General features: G+C 38.8%; 2 protein-coding genes across 2 annotated transcripts; one reads left to right on the top strand and one right to left on the bottom strand.

Annotated features, from left to right (window-relative positions):
• Nucleotides 1-377: 377 nt before the first annotated feature.
• On the bottom strand, nt 378-9,249 carry LOC140536182 (adrenodoxin-like). The gene is made up of 4 exons (XM_072657866.1): nt 8,611-9,249; nt 6,586-6,710; nt 5,809-5,938; nt 378-1,154 (listed from the first exon to the last, which is right to left on the bottom strand). Exons 1-4 carry the CDS (start codon nt 8,775-8,777, stop codon nt 1,049-1,051), a joined length of 528 nt encoding a protein of 175 aa, XP_072513967.1. The 5' UTR covers nt 8,778-9,249; the 3' UTR covers nt 378-1,048.
• A 1,742-nt stretch (nt 9,250-10,991) lies between these two features.
• Nucleotides 10,992-20,366, top strand: LOC140535504 (interferon-induced GTP-binding protein Mx3-like; the record flags this gene model as incomplete). Its single annotated transcript, XM_072656902.1, has 12 exons — nt 10,992-11,235; nt 12,125-12,256; nt 12,352-12,506; nt 13,584-13,722; nt 13,838-14,036; nt 14,122-14,200; nt 14,777-14,899; nt 15,734-15,866; nt 15,995-16,153; nt 16,271-16,347; nt 17,027-17,266; nt 19,880-20,366. Coding segments are annotated over 12 exons (1,905 nt in total), but the record flags the coding sequence as incomplete, so codon positions are not given.
• Between the last annotated feature and the right edge of the window lie 653 nt (nt 20,367-21,019).

The raw sequence follows: 21,019 nt of genomic DNA, 5'->3' as shown, positions 1-21,019 counted from the left end.
CAATAATAGCAGTAGAGCTAGGAACAAGCACATTAGCTGCCCAACAGTGCTACATCGGTGGCACTTCAAAAAGAGGTGGTGGCTGGCGTTGCATGTATTGGTGGAGACGTGTCCTTATACTTTTGGTGTCAGGAGCATTGCTAGTTCTACGGCGAGTTGCGCACGGGTGGGTTAATTGGCAGTGCCAAATTAGGAGAGAAAGGGAGTAATTTGACTAAATAACTAAAGAATAAAATCTTAAACCTAAATTCTCCTATTAAAACAGGTGTTACATTTACAATCAGTCCTCACAGTTAGGGCAAAGATTTACAGCCCTAGAAGAGATCATTTACATCTGGCTTTAGCTATGACTTTAAAAATGAAGTATGACACAGATGTAATTATAAAGAGTCATTTATTTAATACAGTTGCATGTGATATTCCAAAGTAGATATGTTTTCTACTAATTACACAGGGAGGCACTAACTGTTTACCACATAATACTGTAAATAAATGTGCTCAGACATTATCAGAACATCCCTTGAGTGTTGTGTCATGATAACGCATTAGCTTCTTTTTTTAAAACCTATGAACAATAAACACCTCAGATTATAGGTCTTAAAAAATGCCTGTGCTGCTATGCAGTGAATGCTGCATTAGGGACCCCATCAAAGACCAACATGTCACATCATTTTTATAATAAAAATCTCCAAAATGGTGACATTATAGTAGTTAAAAACATTATCAACATTAATATAATGAGATTGTATTCCGAGTAATAAAGTAAAAATCGTACTTATTAGTTAATAATTGTATTTTCTACGATCTATCACTTATGTCAGTCTTTGCTGATAAACAGATTAACACCTGCATGGAGCTCTTCAGGTAGACCCTTACAATGCATCCTAGACACTGTAGCCATAGGGGGGACAAAATTCTCATCATTTAAAGGCAATCAATCAATACCATCACACAGGTCCTGTAATTGCCTTCTCCTCAAATCCCTTAAATTTACATGGGTATATACTAATTGCATGGACGCAGTAGTTGTAGGCAAATGAAAGCAGAGCTAGGCAGAGCCATCTGACTGTCTGATGTCTGCCACACTCTCTGGCAGACGTACCGTGACCCCATTGAGGGACTTTGTGAGGCAAATTTGGCAACCCAGACGGGACCTGTGAATGGAAGATAAAATAAATGTTAAAATTCAGTGCAGCTCACCAAATCCTCACAGCAGTGCTCCTCCACAACCTAGTAGAAAGCCTTCCCTGGACAGTAGAGACATTTACCCCAGCAAAGCAGGATAAACTCACACTTGAATTTAGAAGAAACCATGAGCTATTCCTAAAACACTAACACAAAAACGCAGGAATTCTGCAGATTAAGCAACTAGGAAGCATGGTGATAGGAAAAAATGCAATGACAAAATGAAATATAAATAACTAATGTCCAGTAGCTACAAAGCCCAAACTTTATTCATTTAAATAGCATTTCAGTACTGTTAAAACAAGGCAAGTGCCTAAAAACATGGCTCATGCTAATGTGTTCATATTTTTCTATTTTGTTGATTAGAAAATAAACCCTAGTTAATATTTGAAAGAAAATCTGTGCTTTTTGTGCTTTATTTATAGCCATAACCTAATATGCAAGGCACAATAAGGGGTGGGCGTATGTAATAGCTGTGTATTATGTATATATATATACACACACACATACATACATACACACACACACACACACACACACACTTTATTTTTTACATTTTCACATATATACATATATTTTGCCTGCCAGATATGAGTACATGTCTACATACAAAGTACAGTGATCTTTTGTCAAGCTGCTGCACTTCATTCAATTAAACAGGGCTAATTATACTCTCTGTAATGAAATAGTTGGTCAGTGCTCTTTAAGCACTGATTATATCTACGATATGTTCAGAAAACGAACTAAAACAGTGTGGAATACAGTTTTACTGCTGCTGTTATTTCTCACTGTAATAATTCCCTCAATCACGTTGCAGAGCTGCAGTGAACACACAGACTCAACACAGTGCCTGTTTACAGATAAAGCCCTGACCCTTCAACGAAATGAGCCAATCAGCATGCAGCAAGCAGAAAAGGCTCTGGCCAGTCAAAATAAGTCACTAATACAAACAAAGCAGTAACACTTTTAACACTTTACTTTTATCAACGCTACTTTGCACATCCTTGTTTTTACCAGTTGACGAGAAAGACAATGGAATTTTATTCATCTTGTATATTAGCAGGAAAATTCAAGTCAATTTTCAAATATGTTATGCATCTTTGTGTCCACTATTAGTTAGCAAACACATAAAACATCACTGAGCTACATTTAAAAGTGGACACGGGTATAAGGGTTATTTGGTAACTGTGAGAGTCATAATCCAAATAATTAATTATTCGTTTCAATCAACAGATTATCAGACTTTCAAAATAGTTGTTTGCCCTAATACACTGCAATATTATATTATGTTTAGGGTTGCAAAAGTGTGGAAAAAAGTCCAGTAAATTACTGGTATCTTTCCACTGGAATTTTCCAAAATGTTAACTTTCCATGGACATTTTGGGAACTTGGGGCTGTGGTCTCCATAGCCCTTCATTGTGTAATGTGCCATGTGTGGGATTGAGAAGCAGCTTTGCTATTCCACTGTTTTGCTCATATCTAATTATTTTAGACAAGATTATGCTTCAGTATATATATTTTTATCAACTATATGCAAGTTTCTCACCTTTAGCTTTGAATATTCCCATTTTATTCCCATTAATTCCCTGTTTATTCCCATGGTAAATTTTCCAACTTTAAAAAATTCCCAGAATATTGAAACCCTAATTATACTAGTCCATATTTCACTAATCTGATATCCTTGTTGCTCTCATGCAACAGTCATTACACCTGTGCATAAGTGGCCAAGAAAATGTGGTATTAAGCAGAAAGGCTGCAAAGCTATTAACAGTGAATTAGATCACTAGCCAGCCAGTCAATCACAGGATGCTTATGTGGTGTTTAAGAAACTGGCATGACCATTTAAATGAAGACTGAGACATCTGTATAATCAGTTGAACACAACAGGATAGTAAAGTTAGAAAATGCAGCTTGACGGAGAAAAGGTCTTCAGTTCACCTTTCGAAAAGTGACATAACTAGAGGGCTCATTTATCTACTAAGACAAGGTTCATTGCTGAGTTAGGGTTCAAGGCCAGTTATTCATAAAAAAAAATAATAATAATAATAATGGAGCGTGACTACTGCCTAAGACAACATACACACACATCTGGATAATTTATTTATTTATTATTTTAAAAAAAAAACTGAAAAAAAACCCAAAAAACTGCTGACTGCAAGTTGCCGACTAACGACTAGGTTTACTTTATTACCCTTACAACTCCACTTCTCTGCCGGAGTGTGTGAGTGATTCAGAGACAGCGGCATCACCACAGCAATGTAAAAAACCCTTTGGTTGGGTTTTCAGTCTGTGTGAGTGAATGCTTTATGTATGTGCCTGTTGTTTGAACACTGTGAGAAAATCCTTGTTAGAAAATGTGCTTGAGTTTCTCACTGTATTTAGGTTTGCTTCAGCCGCTATGCTTCTTGACGGATTTCACATTAAACATTGTAAGGTGTTAGCAAGTTGTAACAAATGCGACAAAAGAAGCACAGAAATCAATTTAGCAGCATCAAACACTAAGCATAACTGTGTCGCTATTGACCGTAGGCTCGCACACGTGCGCCCATATAGACATGGTCAGAGACTACGGAGAGCTCCTGCCGAAGAGCTGGACTAAATCAGACATGCAGCGTGAAGAGAGAGAAAAAGGAGATGATCAAATGTGTGGCCTAGTCACACAAAGTAAGAGAGAAGCTACAGTTCAGGGTTCTTCGTGGACATGAAGGATGCACCTAGACAATCTTGAGGAGCTGTTCCGTCGTGATCTTGCTGCACATTACTTTGGTCTGCAACCATGACAACGTAGCTTTAATTGGTCATCTGGTCTGAGTGCAACTCAGAAAATAGAGCAGGCTCTAAATGAAAAGTGCATGCGGTGTCGCAGTCCATCAGTTTCAGACTGAGAATAATATACGCATGTTAGTTTTCATCTGTGAGAAGTGATTTGAGTTGAAAAACACCAAAACGTTTGGCTCGTTGCAACATTTCATATCCCAAAGACCACACAGGTTTCATGTCCGCCTGACTTCAAATAAACCCACTAGCTATTGTCAGCAACTTGCAATTATAGTCATTAGATGGGGAGGCAAGAACCTCGCTGGAAATTTCTGTATGACTGGAAAAGCTAAATTTAAACTTAAATATTAATTCATTTAAGGAATTACTTTATAACAAAATAAGTTAAGATACTACTATGGGGTAAAACTGTGGGGAAATATAGTTTGGTTTTCTTTTCATATATATATATATATATAAAATAAAAATAACAGAATGAGAAATTCTAAACTGTGTACAGAGTTAGTTATCCAGAGTCACTGTTACACAATCAACACTGTGCAGAAATCTTGAATTAGACCACATTCTTTAATACAGATTAATGAACACTTTCGTTAGGAATCTAGGCTAATGGACACAATGTCAACACAATACAAGAACAACAACAACAAACACAGCTCTGTCCAAACACAATCCCCAATGCAACCGATAAAGCATTAGGCTGTAATCCCACTGTTCTATTGACGGTGATTAGCAATCTGCTTCATTAGTAATCTTCTTGTGACATTACAGATCGGCTCAAGCAGACACACGCTCAAAGTCTGAATGGGTGAGGACTTGGGAGTCCGTTTCCTTTTTTATAATTTTTTTCCAGATCTCCCTGAATTAATTCTCCAAAATTCTCAGAATTGAAAAAAAAATTGCAGCATTCCTACAACCCTGACCTGATTATTTCGAATAGTTCTACTTTTTGTGGGGCTTTATTGTAAAGCTGTTCAACAGAGCAGCATGTTTGAAATAGGTGATGTTCTCTGTGACCCATAAAAAGCAAATCGGACCGGCCATTCAAATTCAAAGCTAGTATGTGCTTCAATACTTTTGGCAAATGCAAGGTGAATTTAAACTATGCAGATTCTGTCATCATGCAATATTTGCAAAAGACAGACAGGAATAATAGATTGATACAGATATAGTATTAGTAATGAGCTACAAACCCATCTTCCTCCTGCAATGCTGTACTGCTTCATAAATCTTATATCTATTTAAAATTTGGTTCAAAAGGTTACATATTTTGAGCTGACCCAATATCGCAATCGCTGCGTTAGCATCTCCGCTGGTTTGCCCAGCATTGCAATCATGACTTTAAAGTTACTACCACGGCATTGGCATCACTACCACTGCATTATTCACAGTTCACAGTTAAAAACTAACCAATATGCGATTTACATCTTCAGACTTTGAAGACAAGTCCTTTACCAGGCAGGGTTTAATTAATCTTTAAATTCATGCTGTTGGCACCAAATTCTGACCCAACCATCTGTGTGCCTCAGCAGAAATCAAGTTTAATCAGATAAGACTATGTTTTTCCCCAAGTCTTCAGCCGTCCAGTTTTGGTGAGCCTGTGCCCACTGCAGCCTCAACTTTCTGGCTGATGTGAACATTACCTGGAGCTACTGACCTGTATGTACCGCACTGCTGCCATTAGATAACTTCATGAACGAGTAGGTGTTCAGGTGTTCCTAACCTGTGCTCAGTGAGTGTACACTGGTTGTTCTTGTTTAGACACTCTCTACAATTGGTCCGAATCTGATTTATAATGAGCACTGAGAACATTTTTGTATCAGATCAGTAGTAAATCCAACTTACGTGTCTGTGAGGCCGTAAGCAAGGTCCAGCATGTCCATCTCCTCATCACTGATGGGTCCTAACTGTTTGTAAATCTCTTCTTCAAAGATAACGTGACAGGTAGAACAAGCTAGAGTTCCCTCACATGCTCCTGGTAATAAAAAAATAAAAAAAAAAACAGTAAATGGTTAAAAAATGTGAAACTTACTTTCTTCCTTAACTCCCAAACGCTCTCTTGCTTAACCTCCTTAAAAAGTTATCAGTGCTTTTCCTAAATGAAGATTGTATTGTATTTGCCATGTGGTTTCATTTTCCCAATTATGCACTTGGGATGTATATCCTGGACATTTATGTTATACAAGTATCCATAAATGCTAATCTGATAACCAGAGGGATAGATAAACAATAGGCCCAAGATGATTTGAGCTAATACGTTTTTATTCTCTTCAGTGAATGATGTGACAGGCTGTGGTTGTGTGTGGCATTGTGGGAGGAGTGCAATAAAAAGCTTTTCTCAAATTTATGCAAATGCGAAAACTTTGGCTGGGCGACAGTGAATCAGGTAAAGAACCAAACCACTCTCCAATATCAGCATATCTGAGAAGATGAGGAAATTAGAGGGAGACATTTTACTCTCCTCTTTATTGTATCTGACATCTAACATCTCAACTAGGCTACTTATCTGTGTTTTAGCTTCTCTGCAGTGTAAACGTGGCATTAATACAATTCAGACAAACAAAACTTTTACCACAGCACATGAAGGGGGGTATGCCTCAGAAAGGAATAGTATGCACTCACCAAATCCATCGAAGTCAAGGTCTTGATCAACAACGACATCTAACAGAGATTCACCAGGGGAGGCCTTGACTGTAATTTTCTCCCCATCTCGATTGATGAAATTAACAGTCACCTTGTTTTCTGACCTAGTTCCAAGCCGAGAATTAAAAAGAGGCAAATTACTGTTGTGTGATATGCAACACTTGTTTATGGCTTATCAAGAATAAACAGTAACGGGCTGTTCGAACCTTCCGTTAAAGCAATGATTGAGAGCATGCTGCCCTCTAGTGGAAGAAAGCTCTAAATACTACATCACATCTGACTGAAGTCACATCTATACTTAATTTCTCTCATTATACTTTAAATGCATTTGTTTGCAAAATAGTAAATCCAAAATGCTGGGCTTTTCTATCCTGTATCCTGCAATACTGAATAAAGTGAAGCAAAATAAAGGTCAGATTACTTCACATATGATCAGACCAATTAAAACCACACACACTGAAAAGCACTCATATAAACGAACGCTAAAATAACCTCCCACCACAAACAACATTAATGAAAAGTAATCTACAGTAGAGGTGGCATATCAGTATTGATTGGTATGGCTATCATAAGATTCTGCACCTCCGGATATCCAAAGGAGACGAGAGGAACTTGTATGATTCAGTCCTGTAACAAATCTAGACCCAAATCGTGCACAGTTTTCCAAACATGCATTTCAATCCATTTTAGATGCCCATGTTAGGTGTGTTAGTAGTGTTTCTACTGAAAACAGCTCCAGTTTAGTAATATTGTACTGCCACCGGCCGATAGTGAAGATTCCAATATCAGATCAGAAAACGTATTATTGTGCCATCCTTTATCTGCTGTCCTTTCCACTTCTGATAACTTCTTGTGTGAAAAGCCTCAGGCTCTGTTTGTTATCTCCTGGGTAGGCAACTCATTCACAGAGGGGACATTTCTGCATTTCTTCAGCTACATCAAGCCATTTGCATCATATATTTCACTGCCAAATAGACCACTAACTGTGAAACAACCGCCTTTAACTGGTGACTTATTGGGAAATTAACATTTACCCAAACTGGTTAAAATAAGTATATAAAGAATAAAAAAGCCCTCATTCCTCAGGCTATTCTACCACCTAGTAAAGAGCTGGTGACTGCAGAAATAACCGTAAAGCGGTGTGAACCAGCCCTACTGCGGTTAAGGGTTTTCGAGGATCTTCTGAAAACGTTTTAAATGCAGTATTAATGATTATAAATAAAAAAAAATATTTTTAGCCATTGCAGCTAAGCACATAATTTCCCCCTTAATAACAATCCAGGGCAATCTTTATCTGCATTGGAAAATATTGCTAATTGTGGATGTTTTTGTTATTATTTCACATCTTATTGATTCTGCTGTTTATAGTCACACTGAAAATATATTCCTGAGAGAAATGAATCCAAATATAAGCTTAAAGATAACAGCTAAGTGGCCAGACACAATCTTTCCCAACAGAAAAGCACTGTATCTTGTTGACTGGCTGCTCACTGGAGTTAGACTGAGGAGATCAACATGACCAGGGTCATGGGAAGGTCCTTCACTCCATCTACTCCATCTATCTCTACACGCAGATCACCCTACGATAAGCTAACTTCACTCTTTCAAAGGCTTAATTAAATTATATATATATATACATATATAAACACTACTGTGGTGCTGTCTGGCTGTCAGGTAGCTGGATTCCTCCAGGCACATGAACGGGAGAGGGTAGCTAGCTAGCTTCTCGTGCTCCAGGAGGCTCAACAACACAGCATCGCCTGGTGTTTCCAAATGCAAGCTTTTCCTGTAATAAAATTAGCTGACATTTGCTAGAATTACATAATAAAGGGTTTATTAATCTGTAGCTAGCTAATTTAGTTCACGCAGCATTTTATAGCTAGCTAGCCTCGTTATAACCATTCAAAGTCAAACCCAGGTTAGCTTAGCGTAGTTCACACTAGCTAACGTCCCTTCAGGCTAGCTAGCCTTAAAGGGTGCCGGTCCAGTGAAATGCCCCCTTACCTGAGAGGTTGCACCACACTGCAGGAGGTAATTTCTCTCCTCTGAGCAGATACTCTGGGCAGTAGAGCACTAGGTGGTAGAGTCTTCGAGGAGGACACCGAAAGTATGGAGGAGCTCCTCGAAACACTCAAGCCGACTAATCTCCTCGTCGCCGCCGAAAAAGACATTGTTTTAAATAGCTAAGCTAGCTAGGGGTCGCGGACCGGCTTCTGTGGGACGATGTCCACTCCTCTACCGTGACTTCTGCTGCAGAGAAAAGGCTGTCAGCGTTAGTTAAGGCGGTTAGGTCCTCAGATAGTAGCTAGCTAGGTTAGCTGGCTGTCCGGCTCCTTATCGTCCCGAGTGGAGATGTGTGCTAGCAGGGCTGGCTAAGCGCTGTTAGCTCGGCGCAGAGTTCAGAGTTGCCTCACAGAGACCTCACATTGCATAACACCCTGCGATAACGGACAGCCGGCCTGTTAGATAAGAAGCAAAGTTCAGACTGAGGATATTTTAGAGAAGCTTTTGAACTGAAATGATCAGACCACCCGTCTTAGGGAACAGCACGTCAATACGCAAAAGTATTAATGGACGGAGTATCAAATTAACAGCCAAGCTAAGCAACTCCACTGCAACTGTGCGGCATTTCCCGACCGCTGTACGTGACAGCTGGACAGCCAATCAGAGTTGAGTAGGCGGGATCTAGTGATGTTTTCTGACCTATCAGCTTTTAGTATCCTCGCATCCAATGGCCGGTCTATAGACGGTAGCTACCTCCCGTAACTCGTTCACTGGACCGATTCTTTTGAACTGTCGTTTTACTTAATGAATCATGACTCGATTAATTTTTACATGAACAATATACAGTGCAAATATACACCTAACTCTACATGCACTGACTGGTGAAGTGATTAACACTGATTATATTCCAGTTCCAGTGACCTGTAACACCTGTAAAAGGGTGGGATACACATATTAGGCAGCAGGAGAACAGTCAGTTCATGAAGCTGGAAAATGTCTAGGGGCAAACTGTGATGGGTCAGAGCATCTCCTAAACAGTGTAAAGTGAAGCAAATCACAGTGGTGCAGTGGAGGACAACCGGTGCCCTGGCTAAAGGGTCATGGACATCCAAGATGAACCTTGGAGGCTTAATAGCAGGACCTAAAGGCTCCTCTGCAAATGCACCAGGGGGGCAGCTGTGTCCTGAAGGTTAAAGAAGCAGCATGCAACTGTAAGGTCACTGGTTTGAGTCCCTGAACCAACAGGACAGCACCAACCACCAGCTTCTCCTCAGGCACTGCAGCTAGGGCTGACCACCACTCTGGGCATGCATGCTCACTGTTATCTAGTGTGTGTGTGTGTGTGTATGTGTGTGTTTTTTCACTGCATGGATGGTGAAAGATTGTGGAAGACACATTTTTCTGTGTGCAGCTCAAATTAAGTGGTTCTTCTTTTTCAGATAGCACAGGACACCATCAGAGGTCTTTGCCTTAGTGGATGGTAGGCGATAGGACAGGAGGGGGGGCCTACACAATATGAGGCAGGTGATTTTAATGTTATTAATGTCATGGCTGATATGTAGTGTATGTAAAGGTCAAATGTACAGAGATAGTTACTTCAATAAATAGCCTATTAGTGTACACTGCTCTTATCTATGTGTGTAATTACTTTTAGTCACGATAGTTAAGGGAGGGTGATGGTACAAAGTGTTAAGACCCAACCCAGTTTCTATTGGAGTCCATAAAACCAAGGGGGAGTTAGGTGGAAAGCTAGAAACGTGAATGTTCGGAGTCTTACATTTTCTAATTACAAATTAAGATGGTAATATTCTTCTATAAACTCCTATATTATTAATACTCTATGAACTTCATTCATTAGCCTACATACCCCAAGTGACTTTCTACTTTGTGAGCTTCAAACCTATCTAGACAGGGAACTAGGTCACACATAGGACTGTCTCATTATTTTAATTCAATGTTTAACTATGCCCCCGCCATTATGTTATGCTCCTTCTATCTATAATAAAACTGCACATGCTTAATGAACCTTGGCCATGTTTGTGTCATGTGCAGTGCATATAAAGGCACTAGAGGATGTATTTCACTTTCATCTTGCTTTGTTTTCTGTGTTGCCTGCTTGCCAAAGCTAGTGGTCTACAAAGTTATTCATTGAGACAGTAGGTAATCATTTTTCAGCATTCACTATATAACATTTATGCTCATGAATTACTTGGATTTGCGCTAAACAAATGCTTTATGGATTTAACTTTGTCAGATATTTCATTCATTCATTTATTTTTTTATTCATTCATTCATTAGCAGGTAAAGCAATGGATTCACTAAACGATTTAGAGAAAAGGTAAGCAGTGATCATTGTTTTTAGCTAAAAATGAAATAACTTTTGGAATAATTTTTGTTCCTCTGTTTTTATTTTAAGCCAGTATACATCCTCTATAAGGGATGTCACATTCCAGAACTACTTGCAAAATGAAGTTCGGCCTTTTATCGAGTTAATTGACTCTCTGAGGGTGATTGGCATTGACAAGGACCTAAATCTGCCCTCCATCGCTGTGGTTGGAGATCAGAGTTCTGGAAAAAGCTCTGTCCTAGAAGCCATTTCAGGGGTGGCCCTACCGAGAGGCAGTGGTAAATCCGCTTTCTCATAACGTCATGTATATACAAAAGCTTTATAGATTGATGGTGGAAATGGAAAGGTCAGCCAGGTGCAGACTATTGAATTAACTAAACTTACTGTACAAACTGTACAAGCCACGTAAGACATAAAAATGTGACATGTTCTAGGCCATACTGAATAATTAACAGTGCCTGTCTTTCAGTATTTGCTTTATTGGTCTGGTAACATTGTTTTTGACATGGTCACACTGTCCACCTACCTAAAATGTCTCACATTTGGCTTAATATGCTCTGCATGCAGGAATGTATCTGAAGGTACTGTTATTCAAAAAATGAAGCCTACCATCTTTAGATAGTAATATTTGCAGGTAACACTTTACTATGGGGAAGTGTTCATTAGGCTACATGTCAATTAATACAAACCTAGGCTGAATTAGCCCAATGTGGGCCATTTTTGCATTGGGGGTGCTTTCTGTTTGAAGGTTGCTTCATCATAATCTAAGATTGTGATTTTGGTCATGGCATGACAGCTTGTGTTAACCCAGAATTTTACTGATTTTGAGAAAGACCTACTTCAAATAAAGCTTAGGTGCCCCACATTAGGCAGCGTCCCACGTTAGGGCAGTTAATCCTGTATGAACAATTTAGTTTATTCTAAACACTTAGACACTAAAATCATGTTTTTTGGGGTGAAATGGCATGGACATTGACAAAAGTCTTTTTAGCAACTGAGGTTGTTTTTTTTAAAAAAAAAATGCAGGCCTATGTTTCTGAATCTACAGGTAGTGTAGTTATGCGTAATAAGCAGATTTTGAGTCCATAAACAATTGAACAAAATGACCTAATTGTCTGTTTCTCCGCTCTTTTTGATTAACCTCAATGGCATTATCACATCTGCTAGGTATCGTCACTCGCTGTCCTCTGGAGCTGAAACTACGTAAGAAAGAAGGGAAATGGGAGGGAAAGATCTCATATAACGGTCACTCAGAAACATTCCATGATCCATTACAGGTGGAAAATCTGGTCAGAAAAGGCAAGAGCATAAACACACTGTAACAACTTACACATACTCATGTAAGTCCCAGAAAGCCTGCTATTCAAGGTTCTTCTCTACGATCTGCTAAACAGCTCAGGACACTCTGGCTGGAGATGGGGTGGGGATCTGCCATGATTTGATTACTTTGGAAATATCATCCCCTGATGTGTGCGACCTCACTCTGATTGATCTCCCGGGTATTACACGAGTACCTGTGAAAGGCCAGCCAGATGATATTGGTGACCAGGTGAGCAGATCAACAAGGGCAGGTGTATTCTACAGAATTACCAAGATTTAGACTAGTAATGTACCACCTCAAAATAAGAGGCTCCTTAATGTGGTTTAGGCCCAGGCATGGGCTAGAGGAGTATAAAGCTCCCAGCATTGAGCTGAGGAGCAGTGGACCTGTGTTCTCTAATTTTGGAATGAGTTGGGGATGAGGTGGGGTGGTGGAAAGTTTAGTAGAAAGCTATCCCTGGAGAGTAAAATGATCAGTTGTATGAAAACCTTTGTTCTTTAGGGCAGGGGTTCTCATACTTTTTGTAGTCCTGTTTTTGCACCCAGGGGTGAACCACAATGTTTGTTTAACAGTAGCGTGAGCTCTTCTACAGAGATGAGTGGCTTCTGGATTTTATCAATCCACTGAAATACTGTAATATTACTGGTAAATAGTGACTAGTGACTTGTGTTTTGTTCTCCTGTTTTCCTGGTGTAACCAGGGTACGTCTTAATTAGATGTGTGTTGTCTAGAACATGGGTGGGCAACTCTGGTTTTGTGCTTTTCTTTCTCAAACACTCCTGATTCAACTCGCCTGTCTGGGTTTGCTAGGTCTGTTAGAGCAGGGAACTCTGCCAAAAATGCTGGACTTCAGCCCCAGTTGCGCACTCCTGTGCTAGAACCTTGAAACAGATTAGTACTGTCATTTTCACTAAGAACCAAGACTGATCCGCTCGCCATTGTACACTGAATAAAAGTATACGATATTTGAGGATCTTGTGTGGTTTGAAACTGAAGAACCTCCAAAAGCTCCTCAAGGATCATATACTTTTAACAGTATACTTGAATTTTCAGTTGATTTATAGAGTAATAAGTGCAGTGATGTGCCAAATCCCATTTCATGTCAGGCCCCTGGCCTGTCATGATACTAGACTCCCAATTGGAGAACCAGGGTCTTTGGGAACTAGAAGAGAACCCATTTTGGCAGCTTTATTTCTAAGAGCATAATGTAGTCCTTTCCCATTTCACTGTATTCATAGAAATGAAAAATAAAATAATAACAGCTCTCACAAAAGAACTCTAAGTCTCTCCTTTTTACATTTCTAGATCCGCAGTCTCATTTTGAAATACATCACCAAAGAAGAAACCATCAGTTTGGTTGTGGTCCCTTGTAATGTTGATATAGCCACAACAGAGGCACTGAAAATGGCGCAGGAAGTGGATCCTCATGGAAGCAGAACTCTAGGTACCTGAAATCTCTTTGATTTCAGTTATACACAGTTCATTTCATGCTGTACTCATATTACAGTTTTACTTCAGTCTGCCCTTGAAATGTAATGATTTCCTCAATCCTCGTACAGCCATCCTTACAAAACCAGACCTGATTGACAAAGGAGCAGAAGGTGACGTTTTAAAGATTGTCCAGGGCAAAGTCATTCCTCTAAGTAAAGGGTACATTATTGTGCGGTGCCGAGGTCAACAGGACATCAACGATAAGATCTCTCTGACTGAGGCCATGCAGATTGAGAAAGATTTCTTCAAGAAACACAGATATTTTAGGTACTGTTGCATATATATATATATATATATATAAATTATCATTATATACAAGTCTTCACTACATTAACCTGTAATTTGTTTTCAGTTCGCTTTTGGATGAAGAGAAAGCTACTGTTGAGTGCTTGGCAAGAAAGCTGACCAGAGACTTGGTTGCCCACATTAAGGTAAGACAGATGCTGCATATTCTCAACTAAGTAGTCCTGAAAAAAAATACTAAACAACAATCATTCAGTACAAATACAGGCTTTTACAGTACAATAAAACACTGTTAGGCTAAGTGTCCGATGCTGAGTAGGTAGGACATACAATAGTGCAAGGACAATAGACAAAACACGAAACAGGGTGCACAGACAACAAATACAAAGACAATACATACAATAAATACGAAAATGTACAAACACAAATTTGTACATGTGCAAATGTGTGCATGAAGGCTGTATGATTAAGGTCGAAACTAAGTTACTACACTAACAGTAAATAGAGTAAATATGTAGAGCAGTGATGGATATGCTATGTGTGTAAATGAAGAGTAAAACAAGGAATGCAAGAATGTATGCTGAGGTAGACCAGCCTGGTGTTGTAAACAGCATCTCATACCTAAAGAGAGTGTACAGTGCAGTGATGAGTATAGCAGCTAGTGCTCAGGTAGAGAGAATAGTACACAGCTTATGTCGGGAGAGAAGTTATTTCAATCATTAAATAATGCTGTTGTGAACAGGATATATGTATCTCTCTTGCAGAAATCACTGCCACACTTGACCGATCAAGTCCAAAGCCTTCTGTCTCAGCTGCAAGTGGAGCTAAAGAAGTATAAAGAGGGTCCACCAATAGACCACAAAATGATGGGACCTTTTTTGAGTCAGGTAGCCCATCTCTAACATAAAACCTGTACCATGAGTCTAGATCTATTGCTTGGAAATACTTGTCTACCAATAAAATAAAACATGGTCTGCATACTGCACATTTAATCACACTTCCTATAAAATACTGTAATTATACAGTAAACATTTATTATAGCAATAATGGCAGTACTATAGTTGCTATCACATTTTTTGCATTACAGCAGATATTAGACTACTGTAAAAGGCATTGCTGTACTCATTTTAACACTGTCAATTAAGAAATTGTGGCTTAGTGTGTGGAGGGGGGGGGAAAGCCACAGCATGAAGTTAAGTCACGTCACGTCTTATTCCTATTATGTTTTGGTTGTAAAGCAGAAACCCGATTACTGCCAGACTCATGTACACTTTTCCATTATCTAATTACTGAAGTGCATATAAACACATGCAGAGCAAAGGAAGTAAAGGGACCTTTATCCCTTAGCCCTTCGAGCTTCAAGCACGGCTTGGCTTGTCCCGCCATCCTTTAAGATCAACGGAAGACAAGCATCCAGGTGGGGAAGTTCTCCCCTGGGTGTCCGAACAGCAGAGTCACCCATCTCTTTCAAGAGTACTTGGGTGAAGTGTAGTGTTGAGTGTTGTGGTCTCCATACTGACTTCTGTATTTAGTACTATCTAAGCTTAGAGGTATCTTTTGGATTCTAGCCGATACAAACTAGCTAAGGGTATTTTCTGAGTAAACAGTGAAGCACTTTCGTAAAATGCTCTAGATAAGAGCGTCTGCTTAATGCCTTAAATATAAATGTAATGTAATCCAGTGGTATCATATATATATTTTTTATTTTGTCCTTTATCCAGGTTATAATTGCGTTCAGTGATCAAATCAATGAATTGGCTAGAACAGGGGAGTCACAGCACAAGAACTTATTTGCACTGCTGCGCCCAGTCTTCAAACAGTGGGATAAATATTTAAAGACCAGCAAGTTATCATGTAAGAGCATGTTTCCCCTTAATTTTCCAGCTGTGGGTCAACTACACTAATCATTGTCACTGTAAAGCCTTATGAAGTGTTCACAATTTAACTGATTGCTTGTGCTCCCTGCTGGGTTCTGAATTCAGTCAAAGAAGCCGTTGACGGAATGATCAGTGGATATGATGACCTGCACCGTGGCCGGGAGCTGCTAACGTTTAGTGACTACTCCTCTTTGGAGTCTTTAGTCAAAAAGCAGGTAAAGGCACTTGAAGAACCAGCAATGGAAACACTTAAGATCATCCGAGGTGAGCAACACCAAGACACGCTGAGATTAATTCTGATTTGAAAATGTGGGGGATCGATGGGGGATCGATCAGTGCAAGAGGATTTTAGAAACTAATGTAGCCCATTTTCATTTCCAGAGATCATTCAGGCTGAGTTTAAGAACATTTGTGAAATGTCGTTTGACAACTACCCTCATCTGAGATACATAGTCATGGTAAGTTTACTCTTTCATTTTTTTTTTAGAAATGTCATTTACGCTAACTTGCTAAGACTAACGTGTTAAAAGTAAAAGTAAAATACTGTAATTGTGTAAAGGTAAACTATATGGGCAAAAGTATGCGGACACACCTTTCAGTCTTTGAATTTAGGTGTTTTATTCAGTCCCTTTGCACAAGTGTATAAAATCAAGCACCTAGCCCTGTCTTCCTTTACACACATTAGTGAAAAAATTATCGCTTCTAAAGAGCTCACTGAAGTCCAGCGTGGCACTAAAAAAGGAGGCCTCTGTTGCCAGAGTTCCAAACCTGCTGTTATAGCCGCAAAAGGAGCGACCAACTCCATATTAATGCATATGGATTTAGAATAGGATGTGATAAAATCTCCTGTAGGTATATTGTCCCAGTTCTTTTGTCCCAGTGCTTTTGTGTGGATTTATGTACTAGACATCTTACATGACTATTCACCAACCATGTCTTTATCACCTAAAATTCAGCATTGAATTCAAAACAGACCATTTCTGTGGCATAGTTAGGACACTTGGTTCACGGCAGGGTGAACTTGTTTTACATGTCTACCTGTTTTAATTAGATACGCTTCTGAATCTGTACTTAGCATTCGTTTACACAGTGACCTTTCTTTAAACATGTCCTTTCTTGTTGAATGTATGTCCACAGACAATGATTGATGATATTCAGTTAAAGCAAGAAGCCCAAGTGGAGACCAGGATCAAAGAGTTCATTCGAATGGAGCAGCTGGTTTTCACTCAGGACAGTATCTTACAGCAGAAACTCCGCTCCAAACTCTCGCTTAAGGAGGATTTAAGTGATGATGATGACGATTGCATTTCATCAAGTGGGTGTGCAGCACTTGATACCAGAAGTCTCATCCCAGAAAAGATTGTCCTGTACTATGAGGTTGGTCAGACATCACATACTGAATTATAGACTGTGAAATATTGATACTCAGAATTTAGAAATATGTTTAAAAATATGGGTTTTTGATTGGAGAAATTCATAAAATTATTTTAATGTGCTTATTCTGTGCAACTTCACAGCTTTGAGAATTATTTCATGCAAAACTAAAGCTGGGTTAAATCGTAGTAGTACTGGTAGTACTGGGTCAATATATAACTTTGAATCTCACCATGAAATAAAAGATAATAAATGAAAAACAAAAAACATACAGACACTAAAAAGAGATATAAGATACATGTCTCCGGGTCTCCTAAACATGGATTAAGCTAAATTTCAGAAATTCAGTGTAGGCTAAGGCTTAATTTGGTCTGAGACAGTGAGACTTATAGGACCAGGATAGAAATTAAGCCTAATTATGGACTATATTTTCCTTTCATCTCCATTTAAAATCCTTGGTAGTTCATAACTAAGCCTAATCTCTATTTGGATAAATTGGCCTGTAAAGTCTAGCTAGTGTAACTTTGTTTGGGTGACCAGCTAAGCTAGCTTCATTAGCAGTTGGTCTCCTAACAACAACCGTTCCCAATATCTGCACACTACCTCGTATTGCAAATTTCAAAACACAACGCTGTTAGTGATGTTTAATTATTGTTTTTGCAAGAATAAAGTTTAAATGCCTGTCTAAGGTGGGAGCTTATGTTTTTTTTAATTTTATGTAAACGATTGGCAAAGTGAGAGAGCGGGAATACTCACTGCGCGGGAGTGGGCGACATTGGGGACGGCCATTGTTGGGGGACTAACTCTCAGCTCAGTTGGTAGGCTACCATAATCTGACAAAGTTCTAACTAATTAATTCACAGATAAGATTAATATCTCCTTAACAAATCTCCTCAAAAGTCCAAACATCATATATTGGGCTTTTCGCTGGTAAAACTGTGGAAACATATGATAACACATTGTAACCTTATAGCATAAAGAAAAGAGAAACTCTTTTCTTTATTGGTTTCATTAAGCAGTAAAACGAGAAGTTCACTTACTGAGTCTTATCAGACTCCTCTAGCTACTAACTGATAAGAAGCCGGTCAAGTGACTTCCTCATGCGCTGACTTCCTTATGCATTTAAAAAACCGGCCCGTTGGAAAGGCAAGGCAATTAATATATAATGTAAATGTAATGAAATTCATAATTAAAAAGAAAGAAAAATATATAGAGATATTTAAAAGATTACAGCATGAATTCTGATAAATGCTGCTTCTCCATGCTTCATATTTATCTTGGGCAGGACTAGCTTTTCTTCTTGTCACTGCACCATATCAGATAAATATGCCGGTCCTATGCAATAGAAACATTGATAGTGCAGTAACCTTATAGTCTATTCTGTAACAGACGGGTATCCAGTGTAAGGACTTAAGAACAGGGGTGATGTGTTCCCCTCTTTTAGTCCTGCATTTTGAATCAGCTGAAGCAGTTTGATTGTCTTTTTTGGAAGTCTAGTTAGAAGGCCATTACAGGTAAGCAATCCTGCTGGAAATGAAGATGTGATTGAAAATCCCTGATCTTGTTAATGTTCTTAAGGTGATAGAACACTGTTTTTGTGACTGCAAAAACTGAGCTCAGAGTCTATTAGTACACCTAGCTTATGAGCTAGCTCTATAGATTTTAGGTCTCTCTCATGCAGATATACAACTAGTCTTTGCCCCTCGTACAGATTCCTGAATAAATATATAAATAATCTGTTTTATTTCTATTCAGCTGCAGAAAGTTCTGACCCATCCACTTATTGATGTGCTCAAGGTACTTACACAGTGAGTCGAGGGGACCATAGTTATTCGAGCTGAGGGCCAAGTAGATCTGAGTGTCATCTGCATAGCTGTGGCAAGACATCTCCCGTCCCATCCCCCTAGTCATTTATGATTTCACCTTGACATAATCCCTATTTGGTTAAGACTTGTTTTTACATGGGGAGGTGGGGTAATGTAATTATTACCAGAGTATCGCAGTGATTTTGTGTCTCGTCCATTGTGAGTTTAGCAACGCTGAGACAGCAGACCTGGATGATCCAGTAAACTTTGTGCTTTATCCTCTAAAGCTGTGTGATTTGAGCCTCAGTTAGCGCTGGAACACAGTCTGTGCTATGGTGTTTAGCCTGCGAGAGTTAGCACTAAGCTATCTAAGCCTCGATAGCTAATGGGCAGTCCGAACCTCATTTAACCTTTCTGTTACTCCCAACACCAGTCGCTCGACTTCGCTCTCTCAGTCACAAAGTGGGATTTCTGTCAGACTTACAGACTTAAGTTTGTTCTGTAGTGAGCAGACTGTTATGCTGCTGACTAAGCTAAAGCCATCTTATCTGTCCTGATTCAGAGCAGTTTAACATTTGTAATTTTCAGATTGACGGTTTAACATGTATTGATTGATTTATAATTGTGCAGTGTTTACTTTGTCACCCTGCGAGCAAACTGAATGTTGTATTTGGTCATTTTTGGTCATCGTATGGATGCCATGTAAACGTAAGACCACCCACAGTAAAACCATATACCACTGTATTACTTTGAGACTTTTTGGGGGAAAAAAGGAAAGAAAAGCCACCCAACCCTACTTTGCTGTTTGCAGATTGTCTACCAGAGACTGTCGGACTACGTCCCGATGCTGCTCCAGATCTTCATGCTGAAGGATGCGGCTAAAATGTTGCGTGATCAAATGATGGACTTGAGAGATGGTGCAAATGCCATGAAACTATTGAGCGAAGGTACAGAAAGAGGACGGAAGAGGGTCGAGCTGCTTCAGCGTCTACAAAGACTAAAAGAAGCTCAGTCCAGAATCTGTACCACTTTCTAAGAGTACTACTATTTAGGTTATTGATAGTGAGAACTGCATCAAACACAAGACAGGGCATCAGATGACTAAAATAAGGACAACCTGTATGTTGTTTTATGGTAATACATATGAATGAAATCAATGACTTTGCAATTATTTAACTGTACCTTTTACAATGAAGTGATTTCACCAAATCATGAGGGCTGCATGTTAATGTATTTTTTAACACACAAATGCACAAAGAAATGTGTTCAATAAAACTCTTTTTACTCACTTTTCACAATCAATGGATTTCTGACATTTTGTGTGTATTGGGGTGGATAATATATAGTTTAGACTAGGATTAGGTTTAGGTGTAGTAGGTTAAGTTTAGTCTGTGTTTAGATTACACCATAAAGTGGTGTAGTTGGTTAAGATTAGGTTCAGATAACAAAATACTGGTTACTGGTTTCTTTGTAACATTCACTGTTCACATCGATTGATTTCTGTGTGTCTGGGTGTGTCTTAGTTTTCTTTTTAAAATATATTTAGTACACATTGTACGAATCCTAAAATTTCTTTTATTTCTTCTTTTTCTTAGTTCGTTTTACTAGAAAAACTGCTTAAAATCAGATATAAAAATCTGCCATACATGTCTTACATAGGCTTGATGATGTCAGCTCTTTGTAAAAAGCTCCAATTTGGAGAGTGTTTCTATTTAAAAAAATGTATAGACAGGGCCTTTGTGTTGAGAGAAATAAACTAATAAATAAAAGGCCAGTTCTTGACAAAAAATTGTAAGTGCAGTGTCTTAAATGTTATATCACACTATGGGGACACAGTTTTTCCCAAAAGGAGCAAATCTAAACATGAATTGTGTTAACCTAATATCTTTTCTTGTGTGTACATAAATATTTTTTTTTTGTGTGTAATACGTTGTTATATTTAGAATTAAAA

This window comes from Salminus brasiliensis, chromosome 15 (genome assembly GCF_030463535.1).
Source record: "Salminus brasiliensis chromosome 15, fSalBra1.hap2, whole genome shotgun sequence".
Lineage (NCBI taxonomy): Eukaryota > Metazoa > Chordata > Actinopteri > Characiformes > Bryconidae > Salminus > Salminus brasiliensis.
Note: the sequence above shows the minus strand (reverse complement) of the source record. Positions and strands in the feature narration are given on the sequence as shown.

What these genes read in the sequence shown, in the direction of transcription:
- LOC140536182 (XM_072657866.1), bottom strand. Translation starts at nt 8,777, where the DNA reads ATGTCTTTTTCGGCGGCGACGAGGAGATTAGTCGGCTTGAGTGTTTCG. An exon ending in AGTGTGGTGCAACCTCTCAG is followed by an intron (nt 6,711 to 8,610) that starts GTAAGGGGGCAT and finishes GCTTGGAACTAG; the next exon opens with GTCAGAAAACAAGGTGACTG. An exon ending in CCTTGACTTCGATGGATTTG is followed by an intron (nt 5,939 to 6,585) that starts GTGAGTGCATAC and finishes TTTTATTACCAG; the next exon opens with GAGCATGTGAGGGAACTCTA.